The sequence below is a fragment of the Apis laboriosa genome, unplaced genomic scaffold, assembly GCF_014066325.1.
Source record: "Apis laboriosa isolate Shangri-la unplaced genomic scaffold, ASM1406632v1 scaffold5_cov152, whole genome shotgun sequence".
In the NCBI taxonomy this organism is placed as follows: domain Eukaryota; kingdom Metazoa; phylum Arthropoda; class Insecta; order Hymenoptera; family Apidae; genus Apis; species Apis laboriosa.
In genome coordinates, this window is record NW_025223857.1 from 4,704,571 (window position 1) to 4,724,201 (window position 19,631).

General features: G+C 36.1%; 1 protein-coding gene across 1 annotated transcript; it reads left to right on the top strand.

The window, feature by feature from the left end:
• The first annotated feature begins 3,369 nt into the window (after positions 1–3,369).
• On the top strand, positions 3,370–17,731 carry LOC122718284 (otoferlin-like). Its single transcript, XM_043943181.1, has 19 exons — positions 3,370–3,439; positions 4,204–4,335; positions 4,531–4,724; positions 5,368–5,682; positions 7,615–7,803; positions 9,140–9,274; positions 9,484–9,645; positions 10,205–10,477; positions 11,175–11,394; positions 12,710–12,867; positions 13,317–13,461; positions 13,537–13,666; positions 14,022–14,350; positions 14,445–14,575; positions 14,837–15,024; positions 15,110–15,345; positions 15,506–15,678; positions 15,926–16,026; positions 17,551–17,731. Exons 1-19 carry the CDS (start codon positions 3,370–3,372, stop codon positions 17,729–17,731), a joined length of 3,462 nt encoding a protein of 1,153 aa, XP_043799116.1.
• Positions 17,732–19,631: the final 1,900 nt, after the last annotated feature.

Here is a 19,631-nt window from a genome sequence, read left to right on the forward strand (position 1 = left end):
CCGCGGTCGAAGCGGAACTGTGCTCTATCCCCACTCGGTAAGTCGTTCGATGGGTAAAGACACGCGCCGATAACGACGCAAATCAAATATTTACTAATATTTCTTAAGTGTGAAATATTTCGATTTTACAATTTTCAATCTTGTACGATTAATTTATTAACTTTATAATAAAAATTATTTATGTACAATAATTTATAAATTTATAATTTATTATATTTATCGATTTTATAAATAATTTATTATTAAAATTTATCGTTTTGATATTATCGTTTGATATGTGACAAATAATTATTATTAATTTAATCATCAAAATTGAAAATAAAAAGAATTTATAAATTATCGTGATTATTGATTATTATATTGAAATAATACAGGAATTTTTCTTACCCACTCTCGTACATATTTTTGCACTTTTAATAATTATCTTTCTATTGAATCGATTAAATTATTTTAGAATTTCTTATTATCGAGAAAAATTCGCTAAAAAAAAAGAAAAAGAAAAAGAAATATAATCCGATTTAAATATTTTTTGGTTTTATTTTTTGGAGATATAAAATCAAACGATAGTAAAATCAAGATCGAATATATTATTAATTAACTATACGCAAACAATCCTATGAAATTTGCCAAACAAACAGACGATACGTCAAATAGGGAGAAGTGCACTACAAACAATCGAGTATATCGAAACGCGATGAGCCCCAGGAAATATCGTCAAAATGCTTATCAGGTTTGCGTAAATATTCTGAAAGCGAGACATTTACCCCAAAATGCAAATTCAAGGGTGGTGGTTAGAGTGGGAAAGAAGAAGAGAAAGACCGTGATTCGCAAGAAAACGGACTCTCCGATCTTCAATGAGGTGAAATTGAAAAAAATTCCTCGTTCCGAAGAAACTCCCCCCGAAATTCTTCCCTATTTATTAAATTCTTTAAATTGTACTTACAGTACTTCGTGTTCGATCTTTTATGCGACTTAGACGAACTTTTGAGCACTAAAATTATGATAACCGTGTACGTGAAAAGTTTTCTGTGTTACAAATTTCACGGAAACGCGACTTTCGAAGTTGCTCTGGTGTGGGATCAACCAGGTGATGCGTAAAATTATTCAATTCAATTCTTCGGTTTACTGATGATTAAATTGATCGATTCTGATATAAAATTTATTGAATGATAAGATGGATTAAAATCGATACAGATCGTCATTATTTTCACAAATGGGCAATGTTGACAAATCCGAAGGATCTTTCCGCGGGGCCGAAAGGCTACGTTAAATGTAATATAGCGATTAATGTAAAGGGAGAGAAAATGAAAGTGCATCCGGAGACAGAGGGCGAGGACGACATCGAGGGGTAATTTTATTTTTTCTTTTACTTTAAAACATACTGTCACCCGAGTGATAGTACTTATTAATTACAAGTTATTAAGAACTTTCTAATGGAGGAAGAAACTTTGGACGCGAATCAAATTAAAAATTACTGGACCTTTTACCGGACGTTAATATTGTTCGTCATAATCGATACCTGGCCCGACGAACTTTAACGCAACCCCATCAAAAAGTGCTCTAATATTTATTGCATTAAAATTCAAAATTCTTCTTCTTTTTCAGACAATGTCGCGTCTTATTTCCAACTTACATTTTAAACCGTTATTTCACCACACTCGTATAAAATTATGCTGGAAAATTAATCGGCAAAAAAGACAAAAAAAAAAAAAAAAAAATTCTCAAATACTCGTCGAATTTGAATCGTCCATTTTTTCAATCCCAAATCGAATATCGATTGTAATGGAATAAAAAAAAAAAAAAATCGAAGATCATATTTGATCCCATCGCATAGATTCAAAATTCTCAATGTTCTCGATCTATAAATTTTAACTCTTAACCGTTCATTTACATACATATTGCCAGCCTTCTCTCGATGATGGAATACACACAGACATCCCTTTTTTTTTTAAACGTTACACGATGTTCACACGCGACGCGTGTTACGAAATCGATTCGGGAATTGCCTCCGACTCGAAATGCACGGGCATCTCGCTCGCGCAGGCCGATTAATGGAAATCGAATATAATTACAGGAACCTCTTGCTGCCGGTCGGTGGCGAATTTGTAGCCTACAGGCAACGAGCATTGTACATTTTTACGATTTATCGGGCCGACGGTTTGCCAGACATGAGCAGTTTCTGTACGAAAAGTGATTACGAGAATATCAATCCGTTTGTGCAGATATCGTTCGCCGGGATGAAGGTTAATTGGATATTAATATAATTGGATATTTACACACTTTCCCTCCCGAAGTAAGCTCACCTTCTACAATATTTGATATTTCCAGCAAACGACAAGGGAGGAGTGGCAAACGTACAGACCATTCTTCAATCAAAAGATCATATTCAATGAAATGTTTCCATCCCTTTGTCAACGTGTCAGGATAGTTATTAAACATCGCGTTAACACTTGTCGAACGTGCGTAGTCGCCTCTTACATCCTAAATCTGGCCAAAATTTTCCATTCCGGAAAGTACGGTAAATTCGAATAATCTTTATTCGTATTTATTTTATTGAAAATTGGTCGAACGATAGTGTAGAGTTTAAAGTAACTCTTCGGGAAAATGATGAAAAATTCCCGTTCTGGAAATTAATAATATAACCATTGCTCGTATTCGGAAAAGCTGATCGAGCATTAAGCGGTAAAATAAACGGAAAAACCGTGTTGAAGAACAACGTAGAGGGAAGAAAATAAAGGGAAGAAACGAATTGGAATCGATAAATTAAAAGGGCGAACGATCGTACGTAAACGAAATTCAAATAACCAGTTGCAAACGAAACATTGATTAACCGTGGCCATGTTTCCACCGTTATATTTGTATTTTAAATTCTTTCTCCATCCTTTTTTCGTGTAACTCGTTTGCATTTAATGCGATATGCAATGTCGCAAACGTTGGCTCAATTCGATTTTTCGCTTTTTTCTTTCCTCCTCCATTTTTCAATTCTATTTCGATCGTATTCGATATTTCAACTATTTCTTGGTTTTTATTGCGCTTCTTCTTTTTTTTTTTTTTTTTGCGAAATGAAACGTAGAGAGGAAATGGTCAATCCAAATTGTTCGAACAATTTAGATTGAAAGAAATATCATCGATATGATAAGTTGTAAAATATTCGATTACGATATTTTGATTTTGAATAAAGAGTAGAGAAACTTTTGTTTCTTTCATTTTTTGTTAGATTTCCTGCCGACTTTTGGCCCATCGTTCCTTCATTTTTACGGAATCGGAAACACCGAGAGGAACACTTGTTTCGGCAAATGTTTCTCAGCTCTTCCTTTGTATCGAGGAAGAGTTCTCCTGTCCTTAAAAACTGAAATCGATGATTCGGAAATGACTTCTGGAATTAGTACTGAAACAGAGCCCGCGGTTCCCATTATCGAGGTCTGTATACATTTTCCTTGTAAGATTAACTTCCTCCTCTCACCAAGTTGAAACAAAAAAATTCTCCCTTGAAACTTGCAAAATTTCTAAATTTGTTTATTTCGTAAGCTTCAAATTTCAAATTTTCTCTTCCTAGAAGCTTAACAAACGAAATCGAAAGCAAGAAGTTAGTTTTAAATAGAAACAGATCGTCTCTGATCAGACGCAACGAATTATATCTCTGTGCAATATTTACGTGCTCGTACGTGCACGTAAAAAATTGAATTGAAGTTCATATTTAAGAAAACGAATTTCTAATGATAATTATAAAATATAAGAAAAAGGTCGATCTCGATCAATTCGTTCAAAAGACCAATGAAGATTAATTTTAAAACCTCATGCTTCATATCGTGTGGTGTATAAAGAAGGAGCGCATAAATAATACACAAGATAATCCAACGTAATCTCGATTCATCGATTTAACGATCTCCTCGCGTGATTCTACACGGAACGAAAGATTGCTTTCGTTATAACGTTCAATTTAATGTCAAACCGTCGTAGTTCGGGATTTTACGAGAATTTTTTCACCCACAATTAATAATTCGTTTCGAGAAATATTCAATTCAAAAACAAAAAATATCTTCGACTCGTTTCGAATTAACTCCTTTCGAAATATCTCGAGAGATTAACTTGATTAAAATTCCTTACTTATTTACTCCATCTTTCGCAATCATTAACATCGACCTCTCTCTCTTTTCTCAAAGAAAAGCTTGTGGAGAACGGAAGAATATTATCTGGTCGCAGTGTTGTACGACGCGAGCATGATCGATCGTAAGAGATTTTGGATGAGATCGATAATCTTCGAGATCAGCATCGGGAACGCGGGTAACAAACAATTCGGGCATAGCCAATGCTTCGACAACGACAAGGATATAGGTATATATGGTATTCAATTGGTAATGTTTCGTTAACAAAATGATTACTCGATTACTTGTCGAAACTTGCGTATCAGATACGAAGACACGTCCTCCATTCCTCCTCCCAATTTCTCGTTAATTAACACGCTCGACGAGTTTGCCGTGGAGAGCGCGCATCGTTGCCCCTGTGTAAATTGTGATTAATTCTCGACAGGAAACCAGACGCCGGATCAGAGGCCGGAGTTCGAGAGTCAGACCATGCCGCGATACACTGGGACGCTGGACGGGAAATATAATTATGTGCCTCTTGGATCGCGAAAACCATGCCTCTACGTTAAATCCTGGTGGCCGAATCTCGAGTGGCGGATGCATAACAGTAATTATTTGACTTTCATCGCTAATTTCCTGGTGAGAATCGATTATGCGAATCTTGAATATTTATCGTTATTTTGTTCTTCTCTGGCAAACAATTAAATACAGTGGAACTTCTATGTTCTTTTGTTAATCCGTTTCTGAAAAGAACGATGTAATTTAATTTTTTTCCACTTAAAAATTAAGGAGAGAGGGAAGGAAATGATCGTCAGCTTTGTTCAATGAATAAATAAAAAAGTAAATCGTGTAAGTAAGAAATTTTTTGGCGACGAATATAGAGGTTCCACGAAATATATTGCGAAATAATTTTAATTAGGCTTTAATTTTTATGATAGAATAGAATCGACTAAGTAAGATACACGTTTTGAACTTTCGAACTTTCACGAATTCCTGGCTTCCTTCGAAGTCAATGTCGAGCGAGAAAACGACGAAACTTTCATTCAAAATTCTCGATAACTGGCCAATTTTTCGAAAGCGCCGGCCAAACACGTGGCACTTTCGAAAATTTATGAACACGGGAGTTAAAAAAGTGATCGAGCGGAAAGTTTCCAACACCGAATCGAAAGAAATATTTAATATATCAGGAGCAAGGTTCTCACGGTGTGATCGCGGAGAGGGAGCAAGTTTGTTTCGAAACTGGCGCAGCGATTTCCAGTATAATTTTAATTCGTCTCGACAGGAGGAGAAGTTGGAGAAACTGGAAGGCATGGTCGCGCTCGAGAGCGCTGATGCTTACATATTTTACAACGCGATGATTTGTAACTTGAACAACTATTGCCTCCGCTATTTGGATATGTTAGACACTGGACGATACGACCACGAGGGCGGTACCACGAAGCTCGATCGGTATCGCGTGAATTTCTGCCGTAACGAGATCGAGAACATTCTGAAGAGGATCAAGATCAACGGCCAACTTCCAAACAACAATTACATCAGAATCGCTATGGTGCATGGATACCAATATCTCGGCAAACTGAAGAAGCTACGAGAAGATGTGAGTCGTTTTGCTTTACGTTTTCTTACGACGTGCAAACTTTTTATAATTCGAATGAGCGATTGTTTGAAAGAAAAAAAAAAAAAAAAGAAAGTACTTCGATCTTATGGGGATGATAGTCTCTCTTTTCTTTTTTGGTTTAATTTTGAAAGAAACGACATTTGTTTTTTTATAAAGCGATTAAGATTCTAAAAAAGATTTCGATTCAAGAAATTTAATCGATACTTTCTTTCAACCTCGATAATTTTCTGGAATTTTCTCCTCCAATAACAGGATTTTCCGAATTATATAGAAATTCCTTTCAGAGACGTATTAAATTCATTACATTACAAAAAAGGAGAGACTCACAAAAAGGAAGTTTTAAATATTGCAACGAGACAGTCCAAACTTAGCTGCAGCTTTTTTTCCCCTTTTGACAACTAGTTCAATTTCGCGCAAGAAACTGATTCTTGAGGAAAGGGAAGGGGAGGAAAAAAGGAAACAAAATTCGTTCCAAAACTTTTTACCTTTTCTCGCCTCCCCCTCTTCTTTTTCTTCTTATTCCACGGATCTTCCACGGAGAATAGGAGACAACGAAAACGCTGACCTCTTCCTCTTCTTTCCCTTGCAAATCCCGTGAAATATTTAAACGCGCGCGTGTCCTTCCAAGTTTCGTGCACCGTCATGGAAAATTCATCTCACCGCGCGATACAGGATGTGTCGTTTATAAATTCACCAGCCTCAGCACAGTCTCCCGGACGTTTTCATTTGGATGATAACCGGGTCGAAGCGGCGGGTGGCGTACGCCCGATTTCCGGCCGAAAAAATTATTTACTCGGAGGAAGCGGCGGAGAAGGGAACGCTTTGCGGCCGTCGAATGGACGTGTTTCTGAGAAATCCATGGGACAAGGAGGAGGCCGATTATATGGCCTGCAAGCTTGAAATTTTCCTCTGGCTTGGAAACGCTGATTATGTCGGTAAGAGTTAAGAATAAAAAATAGAAGACTTCTGCTCGGTAATTCTATATATATCTATGCGAAAAGCGCTCTTATTTTCTGCCAAAATAAAGAAAATGTAAAATGGCAAATAACGTTCGATAGAGCCTGAAGTCTCAAATTTATGAATTGTACTACGTTAAACTAAACCTTTATTTCGTCACTCGCTTTAACATTGCCTATAGGCTGAAGTGTGCTCATTATACTAATTTTGCTGTTCATAGCTTTGCTCTAAATTAAAGTTTCGAGCCTCGTTCTATTAATTTGCTTATAGTTTTGTTTCTTTCTCAAATTTTCAATCAGACTTTATATAACTTTGTTATCAACATGATTTGAAGAATATTGGTGTAAAACTTCAAATCTCTCTTTTAGTATAATTTTTATTAATTTATATAATTTTTGCTTCAGCAACCATCCATGTCCCAAAATAAGAGATTGAACAGATTGTTAACTTTTGTTTTTCATCATTCTATTAGTTTTGTTATTCATAGTTTTACCCTCTGAATTAAAGTATGTTAATTTGTATGTTGCTTATAGCTTTGTTTCTTTCTCAAATTTTCAATCAGACTTTATATAACTTTGTTATCAACATGATTTGAATAATATTGGTGTAAAACTTCAAATCTCTCTTTTAATATAATTTTTATTAATTTATATAATTTTTGCTTTAGCAACCATTCATGATCCATCCCAAAATAAGAGATTGAATAGATTGTTAACTTTTGTCTTTCATCATTCTATTAGTTTTGTTATTTATTTAATGGGTTTGTTTTGTTTTACCCTCTGAATTAAAGTCTGTATGTTAATTTGTATGTTGTTTATAGCTTTGTTTCTTTCTCAAATTTTCAATCAGACTTTATATAACTTTGTTATCAACATGATTTGAATAATATTGTAAAACTTCAAATCTCTCTTTTGGCACATTAATTTCTATTAATCTATATAGCTTTTGCTTCAGCAACTATCCATATTTCCAAAACAAGAGACTACTGTTGAGACTAATGAGACTAACTTTTGTCTGTTCTTCACCATTGTTCCTATGTTACTTACAGCTGCCTGTTGGTCCTCTATCCCTCCTGGTTACAACGTGAATCACGAGCAAACTATCTACACGTTCCCGAAATATTTGGAGTACACTCATTCAACGGTACGACAATTTCCATTTCAATGGGAAAATTTTTCGATGGGAACAAGGTCAAGCTTGAACGCGCCCCGTATACTGAGGGGGGAGGTTTAATTAATTCAAGAGACGGTTAGATAAAACAACAGCTACGTTTCTTTATTCGCAAAGAGTAGCTCCTTTTTCTTGTTTTTTAACTACATTTAACTACTTCAAATTTAATTACTTTTGAGTTATAAAAAAGCAATATGACACGATCACACGCATCCTTGACAAAAGTAATTATATTATCCTAACGATGCAATCCCATAATTACGTACACACCTTTTTTTGTACGGAACTATTTTTATACCGACTATTATACGTTTAATGCTTGTTCCTTTTTCTATTATAAACTTCTCGATGTCATATCGCTTTATATAATTTTATCGTGTTAACACTAATCTTTTTCTTTCTTTTGCTCGAATAATTCATGAAAATTAGACAAAAAAAAAAAAAGAATAATTAAAAAACGAAGGAAAAGAAGCTCTCTTTAGCTCCTTGAAAAAAATGTAGCTGTTTTATCTCTCGAAAGAGGGGATTAATCGAAACAACATTTTTTTTTTTTTTTTTTTATAACTCTCGTTGACGATGAAATACCCACTTTAGAATTCCACGTCTGTTAGATCGTTGAATGCGAAACGATATTCTTGTTCTTCAAGTTCGATTAAAATTTTAATGACAAAACTTTTTTCAAAACTTGATCGAGCATCGACGAACGTTGAAAATAATCCTTTCAAAGAATTCGAACCCCGCGATCTCGTCGCGTCCCCCCGTAATCCGTCCGCGTAATCGCGATTGTTCAACGAGAAACAAACTTGACGTTGATCCCTCTCGAAACTTTTAGAAACAGTTCAGCCCCAATACCATTGGAAATATTTCGAACGAAACGACAAAGTTAGTTTGCCATTCGGTCGCAGACATTTCAGTTGCGTGCTCACATATTCCAAGGTCGCTTTGATCCCGGTATGGACACATCCGGCTTGTTGGATCCGCTGATACGCGTCTGTTTCCACGGTTACTCCATCTCAACCAGGGTAAGTTTTCAACCCGTGTCGATAATTCACCCGACGAAACTCGTCGTCTCATTATAATTAAGATTTCCTTCCCTTCCTCGTTGGATCGTTACTCGGTAAATGGATATTTCTCTCCACTGACATTTATTCCTCCCGTAAGAAGGAACATTCAAATTTCTTTGGATCCATCGTGTTTTGTGCTGAATTATCGAGCGTTTACGAAAGTCTTGTAGAGTCGCATCGAAAATTCTTCGGTTGGGGCTGGCAACGTGCTCGGGGGGATTGAAAGTAAATTGTAAATTTTTCAGGTTGTCAAGCAGACTCTGGACCCCTTCTGGGATCAAACTTTGATATTGCCGCCGAGAACCGTGCACGGATCGAAAGAGTACATTAAATTAAACCCACCTATAGTTATATTGGAGGTGTACGACTTGGACATATGCGTGAGTGGATTCTTTTTCTTTTTTTTTTTTTTTTAAACGATCGTCTCGCTTGCACTACAGACGATCCGTTCCACGGATTAGATATTTATATAATAATGAATTTGTTGATGAATTTATCGATCGAATTTAATGATCGAAACGATCGACGAATCTGAAACGAGTGAAATTAGTTCCACGGAAATTAGTCGTCACGGAGTCGAAATTCACAGGGCATAAAGGAGTTTTGCGGAAGATGCACGGCGATTCCATTAGTTAAACTAGCGGAGGAAACTTACTCCCCGCCCGATTTCCCTCCGAAACTTGGATGGTACAAATTTAAATCTCAAAGGGATTTCTCTGGGTCGGTGCTCGCCGCCTTCGAGCTCATAGAGGTAAGGGATGCAAACACTCGATCGATATTCGTGTAGCGCACGAGAAAGAGAGGCTATCCGCGCTAATGAACCCCCTTTTCTCGTCCTTTTTGCGTGGATTCATTTTTTCCATTCCATTCTTCGAATCCATTTATAAAATATAAAAATAAAAATACAAATGTTAGGGGATAGCGTATTGTGAAACGATTTGATCAAAATAAAGAATATATAATGAGAAAGGAATAAATTGTGTAATATAGATGTGCCGATGTTTTTGTTTTATTGCGTATGTCGCATAGAACAGCGGTTCAAAAAAAGGGCATCAAATTCATTGACATCAAATTAACAATATAAATATACGAGATATGAGATCGTACATAAACTCAATATTAGAATATAATAAAATATAATATAAAAAATAACGCGAGTACGAATAACGTTTCATGATTGAAATTTGTTTTTTGGCAAGGGAATAAACCTTAAAAGATTTATTAAAGTTACTTGTTATTCTGACAGAGGTTTCTTTTTTTTTTTTTTTTTTTAAAGAAAAGTTGAAGAATGATTTAATTTTGATGAACAGGTAAAGGAAGAGGACGAAGACCTGGACAAACCTATTCATCGCTCGATGTTGGACACCATTTACACTATACCGGAAGATATCAGGCCGAAAATGGCAAGTTACAGGCTCGAAATAATATTTTGGGGAATGAGAGATATGAAGAAACTGTATTACATGCCCGTGATGAATCCTCGGATTATCATAGAGTGCGGCGGTGTTGACATCAAGTCGGAAGTAATGAGAAACGTCAAAAAATTCAGCAACTTCAAGAAACCTCACGTAATCATCGAATTGGTAATGACTTGACATTGACTTACGCCCATCCGTCCCAAGGAAAGTGCTGTCTATTAGACACGTAGTGGAATCGATTATTTCGATATTTTTTTTTTTTTTTTTTTTTTTTTTTTTTTTTATCTCAAAATGGATACGTTGTTACGATGGACAATAAGAATTCGTAACGAATTTTATTAATTAACAATCGTTTCATATTCACGAAAATCAATTGTCTCGATCATCTTTCATGATCAAACGTGAAACGCAACACGATGTCTGCGTTGTCAATATATATTAACGGATGTTGCAGAAATTATCGTCCATCTTTGTCAGGAAACGAACGATGATATTCGATCGTCCATTCAGAGATACAGAATATCGGCGATCATGTTCTAGCGACATCAACTTATGACTCTCTCTCTCTCTCTTTAGACATATCTCGTATGACAGCTCGTACGCATCCTAATATTAATCTATCTTACCACTAATATATCGACGCTCTGAAAGTTGCTATATATATATATATATATATATATACACGACTTGATATTAACGCTTGACTGCACTCGCTTTGGATATCGCAGAGAGAGAAAGAGAAAGAGGGAGAGAGAATCATTCCATCTCTCGTTCCAATTCGTTGCAAAATAAGGTTCTCCGAACCGAACACATCGATGTATGTTTATGTTAGAAACGTATATTGATATAAAAATTCTCGAAGGATATGCCAGAGCTCGAAATCTATTATCCAAGCGTGGTAATAAAAGCGTTCGACTCGCGAGGACTCGGTTGCTTCAAGTATGTTGGAATTTGCATCATACCGAGTATCAACATATTTCTGGAGCAGTTGATAACCGAGGATGATTACGAAGAGCAGATATACGGGACGAAAAAGATCTTCAAACCTGTGAAACATTTAGAGGAAAAACCTGAAACCGTTCGTAAGTCTCTGATAAGTTCGATTCAATTAAAATTCGAGAGATACGAGATTTTTAAAATTTATACGCGTCAACGACGTGGATGGTGGTAAATTTCAAATATGAAATGGAAAAGTGTGTAAAAATGTAATTTTCCGTATCGAATATTTTCTAGAATACTGTCTACTGCTATATTGATATTATTTCTCTCAATATGTAAAATATACAATATTCTCCGAGTTCAATTATATTGACACGGTTGACCGTGTAGTTCATGTTCACACTGTGTTCAACCGCTGTTTTCAGGGGTGTTTCAAGTAGTTATTAAATATTTGAACGCGGTTGGTTTCAACGGTTTAATAACGCCATGGAATATCCGGTCGGCACGCAACAGAAAACTTTGTTAATTAAAGTTGCACAGAATGTTTATACACTGCGAACAAATATTTTTTACCATTCGGGAGGAATTTGTGCCCGTGTTTTCCGGAAATCGGGAAATTAATTTGGGATTGAATTTTTAGTTTAGATTTGTCGTTTATTCGACAATAGTCGTGCTTTCGTTGAAATCCATTGAAAATTCCAAACTTAAAAACTGTGAAAAATATACAAACGTTTTATTTCCTTTCGAGATATACGTTTTAAAATCTTTTACAATCTTGCCTGATAATAAATATACAAGTGAGAAAAATAATAAAGTTATTTATTCATAGAGATGATTCGAGTTTATTGAAATTGTTGAAACGAAAATGAAAGAATAATCAAAAACAAAAAAAAAAAAAAAAAAAGAAACACGAAACTGTAAAACTAATTATATCTCAAATAAATAAGATCAAACGAAGAAATTACTTTGTAAAAATCGTTTTTAATCGTCAACAAATTTGACAAATTGATTGATGATAAAAAATTATTTTCAAGTGCCCCTGCCGATCGATTTCGATCCGAAAAAAGAAGACGAGCACAAGAAATTAATTCCTTACAAGAAGATGGGCGACAGAATCTCGTGGATCAAGAAGATTTTTCGCTGTTTGAAACATTTCTTCGCTCATCTGATCCACGCGAAAAGGAAAAAGGAAAAAAAAGAATTTCTCACGAGCGACGACGACGAGTCGCTAGACTGGTGGACCAAATACTTCGCTTCCCTAGAGGTAAGTGTGGAGGAGCAACGAAATGTCCACCGAATATTTTCCCACCACGTGTAATTGTGAAAATTGTGGTAAGAGGGACGAGACGTTTCCAGGAGGAAAGAAGAAAGGAGCTGAACGGTATTCCACCACCCGAACAGAAGATCACAGCGACGTTCAAGGTATCCTACGCGTTTAGCGAATTTTCACCAGCTCAGGTGTCTCATTGGGCGGGAAACAGGTATACGACGGAGAACTGGAGATGCAGCCGCAATTCTCCGGCTTCCAGGATCGTCTGAGAACGTTCGAGCTGTGGAAGGGGCGCAAAAGCGAGGAACCCGACTACGACAGCGAGAATTACGTTGGAAAATTCAAGGTTTGCCATCCCACCAATCTCAATTTTTCCCCGAGAGTTTTGTTCCTCCTCTAAATATTTTACCCGGCGAGATTCGATGGAAGAGAGGAGAGTTTTGCATCCTTAAACGTTCGATCAAGGAACGTTAAATGTTTGTTCAAACGAGCTATTAATTGGAGGAAAATCAGAAGGAAAAATGTCCGTTTTCTGGTGAATGATTGAAAGATAATTTCCAAAGGCAACTTTCTTTCCCTATTTTCGAAGAAGTAAATTTCGTCTTTTTCCTTTTTCCTTTTTAAATCGTTAATAATAAGAGAACGAACGTGAAATAATAGCAATTGGATTCGCGTCTCGTTCCGAAAATTTCATTTTAAATCGTCTTTTTAAAGATCCCGATTCTTTTCTTCTTTTCGTCCAAGAAAATTTCGTTAATAAAAATGATATATCCATTAATAAAAGTCTATCGACAGGGGCGTATTTGCGTGTATCGCTGGCCGCACCCCAGCAACTTGCCTTGCAAAACGAGAAGCGGGAGAAGCGCGAGTGACGGCCTGTGCGACGATTATCCGCATTCGGAGTCTATCAAACTCGTGGTTAGACTTTACGTGGTGAAAGGTGCGACGATAAACGCGATATATTTGATTCGGGTTCATCGTGTGACGAGCTCACGGGATCGAATCGATTCCACAGGCATCAACTTGCAGCCTCAGGATCCCCTAACCGGAAAGTCTGATCCGTATATCTGTATCCGGCTTGGTAAAACGTATATCAGCGACCAAAAGAATTACATACCGAACCAGCTAAATCCAACTTTTGGACGGTACGTGCTGACCATTGCATTTTAACTTATCCAATTCTTTGGAACTGGACGTTACAAAGAAATCATCTATCCACGAGATATCCTCTGATATATTGCCCCAATTGGGATCCCTTCTACCTCTCTCAAAGTTTATTCTACTCTACAAAGTTTATTCCAACTTTTACTTAGAATTATCACACATACAAAACTATTAATACCAGAATATCGAGATTTCAATTTTTTCATTCTTTTTCTTATTTATTTCAACTTTTTATTTCTGTACACATTCCACCAAGTTTTTTTAATTTATTTTCCAGGAGAAAGGAGCTCCTCCTCCTTAACAAGTTAAAATATACCAATCGCGTATATTTTACAGGTTCTTCGAGATAGAGGCAGTTTTCCCTCGCGATTGCACGATGATCGTACAAGTATGGGATTACGACGCGACCACTACCGACGACCTGATAGGGGAGACGAAAATCGACATCGAGAGTCGATTCTACAGCAAACACCGTGCCACGTGTGGCATATCCAAGATATACGCGACTGAGGGGTACAATCAGTGGAGGGATCGCGAGAAACCGACCCAGATACTCGAACAGCTCTGCAGGAAGAACAATCTTCCGTTGCCCGAGTACAGGAGCCATTACGTGAAAATCGGACGGAAAAGGTTTCCCTTCGACGAAGCCGAGCATCCGGAATCCGGTGCGTTTTAAAATTGAAACGATTCCCCTCCCCGATCAGGGGGGGAGGAGAAGGATGGAAGATTAGAATTACATCGATGGCATTCCCCTTTCAGAATTAAATGAATGCATGGCGTTGAGCGTGCTCCATCAGTGGCAAAATTTCCCCATTTGCGGCTGCTACCTGGTTCCGGAACACGTGGAGAGACGGCCGCTTTTTAATATAGGAAGACCCGGGTTGGAGCAGGTTGTAACGTGTTAGCCACGGCAGAGTCATTCGAGGGATTTTCTTTCGATGAAAAATCGATTGAAAAATGCCAAGATTTCGTTATTTCTCTTTCTCGATTCGGACGAATTCGTTGATTGTGGATGAAACCGGTTTCGATCTGAATCGGTCGAAAGGCAAATTTTGTCACGGCGAATTGCCGCGTTTTGACCGCGTTATTTCGAATGAATTACGCGAATGCCCGTTCTAGAAAATGTGATTTGTCGATTCTCGTGCGATCAGGGTAGATTGGAAATGTGGATCGACATGTTTCAAGTAGGCGAAGTTCCTCTGAAACCGCCGGTCGACATCAGCCCGCCCGTGCCCGAGGAATACGAAATTCGCGTGATCGTATGGAACACGGAAGATATACCTCTCGTTGAAAGTCAATTTCTTACGGGTGAAAAGTGCTCCGACATTTACGTTAAAGGGTAAATTTGTGAATAAGTAGCGATAAGCTCTAACGAGATTTGGCTTATCTTCGTCTCATCTCTGATATTAAGAAATCAATCGCAGTTGGATCACTTACGACGATTACCAAAAGACCGACATCCATTACAATTCTTTAAACGGCGAAGGCAATTTCAATTGGCGATTCGTGTTTCGTGTGATGTATTGCAAGAGCGAGCGCGTTATAATTGTCCCGAAAAAGATATCCATCTTTTCGTTGACCGACACCGAGGAGAAATTGCCGTGCAGGTTATACCTGCAAGTTTGGGACAGCGATCACTTCTCTCCAGACGATTTTCTCGGTAATATTAAATTAATCTATCTGTCTATTTTTATATTCCCTTCATTCTTAAATAAAATATTATAAATATTACCATTAACTTTGCCTCATAACTCTTGTTAAAGGAGTCACGAAGAAGGATGTACGATTTAATGAAAATAAAAAATAATTTATTTATTCAGGAGCACTAACGTTGGATCTGTCCGCAATGCCACGAGGAAGTCCGAATTCGAAAAATTGTACTTTGAAATTACTCAACCCGAATCTGCCCACGATTAATTTGTTTAAAGTAACTCGAGTCAAAGCTTGGTGGCCGTTCGAGCAAAGCGTGAACGCTGGCCAATACATTCAAGCGGTGTGTATATATATATATATATATATGAAAAATATATATATCGTAACGTTGTCTTCGTGGCAGAAACGAAGACAGTTTCGTTAAAAATTGATTCGTCTCTTAAAATTACTCGCTCGAAATATTTGTTATAGATAACGAATATACCCATTTATTTTCGATTTTTTCCGTCTATATTTTTATTTTGTAACGAGTATTCGTAGAGCATCGAAGTGGGCTAATGTGACGTAATGTGTACCATACGATCCAGGGTAAAATCGAAATGGAAATATCAATATTGAAAGCGGAGGAGGCCGACGAGAATCCCGCGGGCAGAGGAAGAGACCCGCCTCAAGAACTTCCACCACCAAAGTATGAAACTTTATTAAAAAAAAAAAAAAAAAATATGGAACTTCACTTCAGTCAGTTGATGAAAAAACTGAAGAAAAAATTTATACAATAATTTCATAATGAAAATATTTGCACTCGAAAATATTTTTCGCAAAAATCACTCGTGAGTGACCATAATAAATTTTTATCCTCGACCCCTCGAATGATAATCGAGGGTGATGCTTTGCAAAAGACTGATGTCGAGTTCCAATGAATTTCCAATAACGTGTTACATCATCGCGTATCAAGAAGTTTTCGTAAAAAGGTATTTCGAGGGATCGATATAAAAGCATCCGCGAAACGAAATATTTAATTATCGACGAGAAATCAATTCGAAATGATGTATCATTTATTCATCGATCGTATGAAATCAGCAATCGCGGCTGGATCGAAATAAAACCGTGATACGACGAACGTATCAAAGTTTAATAACATGCTCAACCACAAATTAAATTAACGTGGATATTGCTCTCCATCAAATTTAAATGGATTAATTTTCGATTTTGATCGTCAATCTGTATAAATGCAAGTAACTAACGAGATTATTAAGTCAACGTAGTTAATTCGGGAACCGGATGACATCGATGTACATATTTCCGACTAATCTTTGAAAGATCAACTATTTAAAGCAATGTCTGTCTGTCTCGGAAAGAAGGTCGAAAGATGTGATCCGTCTGCTATTCCATTGCTATCTACTGTTTCGTAATAAATAAATATTGAACTTATTTATGAGCTTGTATCTAATTAATAATCTGTGACGATACGTTCGTCGAGTTATTAAACAATTTTAATTTCTCGTAATTTCATCTCTACGATTCCGTAAAAATTCCTAGCTTAATGAGCTTTTAAAGCTTATTCGAGGTGTCATGGCAAATATTCAAATTTTCTCTTTAATTAATTGGTTTTTTTTTTATTTAAGAATGTAAGATTCATTTAAACAAAACGAGATATACATTGATGAATGAATTAAATTTAAATGAAACATCGTTGAATTCTACTTGATCTATGTCATTTTTTTAAGAAAGAAATTATTTTTCTATTTAAGTATGATAAATAAGAGATTTCTCTCAACATTTAGAAAAAAGAAAGCTAAAATTAGAAATCTAGATCCTTATTGGATGCATGTAGCTTTTTAATTCCTAATTTCAAATTACAAATTAAAAAAATTGTGGAAATAAAATATCCCAATCTTTAAAAAAAAAAAGAAAAGATATTTTTTGTTTGATCGAGAAACGAAACGATGTATCAAAATTACGATAAAGTTCAAATCTTCGAAACTATTTATTCCAATAAAACGATCGATGAATAACGAGTGTATGTAATTATATTCAATTACATTAAACATGGCCACGATTAAAACAACATTATATAATTAAATGAATATCAGTAATAATAGTGGCCATTAATATCCATCTCTACGTCTGTTAATCCGATCGGAAACATTGATCATTTTTCACCACGAATCAATCATAACCCAGAACGTCCTCTATTTCCTATAATTTACAGCCGGCCGGAGACTTCCTTCTCCTGGTTCCTGAATCCGTGGAAAGCGTTTCGCTACGTGGTATGCCGCTATTATAGATGGAGGATAATATGCTGCATCGTGTGCTTGCTGTTACTGGTGTTGGGCGGTTGCGCGATTTACGCCTTCCCTGGCTACATGGTTAAACGTCTTCTCGGCGCTTGAATCGTCGGCCTACGACGAAAGAAAACGATCAGAAGAGATATCCGGTCGATCCATTGCAGCTGGTCTGTCTCGTAAATCAGGAATTGTGGTGTGGATGAAATATCGATTCTGACTACTCTCGACGACAAAACCAGTTCTATATTTCAACACCAATTAATTGTGAGAGAACACAATGGATTCGCCTATTTAATCCATCATTTTTCTAATTAATTCTTTATAAATTCGAATCGATAGATCATTTCGTTCTCTACACCTTCGAAATAGTAACGTTTAATTAGGATTATTTGTTATTAAATATTAGTTGATATTTTGTGTATCGTAGATTTTATGTAGTTTACGAGTAAAATAATAAAATATATTGTTATATCGATTGAGAATGGGAATTTATTTTCTTCTTTTTTTTATTTAATTTGAAAATATGGAATTTCGCGAATTGGCCGTGTATGACCGTGTTTTGGATGGACAAAAGAAGAGAGATTTCTCTGAGAGAAATAAATGGTTCGTGCAATTTTGCATGTCGAACCTATGGAACCTATGGAAATGAAAATTGAAACGTTCACAGGTCGAATTCACTCGGCCGATCGGTTTTCTGACGGATGCACACAACTATTTGCAAATTCCTTTTTTTCTTTTTTTTCGAACATTCATGTTCGCGTATCTATAAGATATTGAAAAGCCAGTGAACCCATAAAAAATTAAACTAGCGAAATAACATTTATTATAATCTCGTATATTAAATCATACATGCTATTTATTAAACTTTGTGATAAATGAGATATAGTTTTCTAAACTTATTAAAGTTTTTATTAAAATTCGTATATAATAAAAATTGATTTGATTTTCCTTTTCTCCAAATTACTTCTCTTAAGCTTTTCAATAAATTATTTTATTACTTATTTAAAATTCACGTATTCACAACTTAAATTGGATTTATCTTTCTCTAAAGAGAATTAAAAATATCACAATATCAAATTTAAATATTCTCAATTAATATCCACTAAAAAAAAAAGATATTCACAATATTGTTATTACAAATAAATTATTGATTTAATCATAATCATACAATCGTTTTACGATTAATGATTGCTGAATTAATTATAATCTTTAATTATTTCTTCCATTATTTAACATTATTTACTATCTAATATAAATTATCTAGCATAAGTATCTATTTAATAATCACGATTAGTAACATAACTTTACATTAATCATACAATTTTCAACCGTTATATCTTGTTCCAATCGTATCCATTTATTTATCACAACGCGACACGTCGTTTTTCTGCTAAAAATTCCACGCGAAACTGATCGATATGGCGAGAACACGCGAGGAATAAGAATGCAGAAAATCGTGGCGGGTTTCATCGACCGTTCGCTTCTTCTTTCGTGATTCGAGGCACTTTTTAAGGATCATTTGCTCGTCGGTAAATGCGGTGTCTTGGTCTACGCGGTTCGATAGACGAGCTGCCAGGTGGAAAAGAGGTAACGTGACGTAACTGAAAGATCAATAACCCAACCGTTTTGTTCGAAAGTTTATTGAACTCGACTTTTCTTAATGGCCGTTGTCTTGTGACCTGGTCATCAGACGAATCCCTGTGTCTTCTGTGTCTCTTTTACGATATTCCGTGAAACAACGGGTTCGTACGGTTCCTTTGTGCCTTTCATCCCTTTCGTTCTCCCCCCTCTCCTAAACCTCTTTACCGTTCAACTCGAGGGGACGCTTCTAATCTTCCTCTTCGATGCGACTCGAGCTGTGACTTCGCGACACTCTTGGAAAAAAAAAAAAAAAAGGAAAAGAAAAGATAAATCCGACTATTGGATTTATACGCTTTTGTATACATTGTATACAGCTTTTAAAGTAAAAGTGTCGTGAATGGTTATGATATTTGTGTCGAGGCGG

Bases quoted from the DNA above. Each gene is read 5' to 3' on its own strand.
- LOC122718284 (XM_043943181.1), top strand. From the start codon at position 3,370: ATGACTTCTGGAATTAGTACTGAAACAGAGCCCGCGGTTCCCATTATC. The intron at 5,683-7,614 runs GTGAGTCGTTTT...CTTTTGCTTCAG, and splicing joins TGAAGAAGCTACGAGAAGAT to CAACTATCCATATTTCCAAA. The intron at 16,027-17,550 runs GTATGAAACTTT...TATAATTTACAG, and splicing joins CAAGAACTTCCACCACCAAA to CCGGCCGGAGACTTCCTTCT.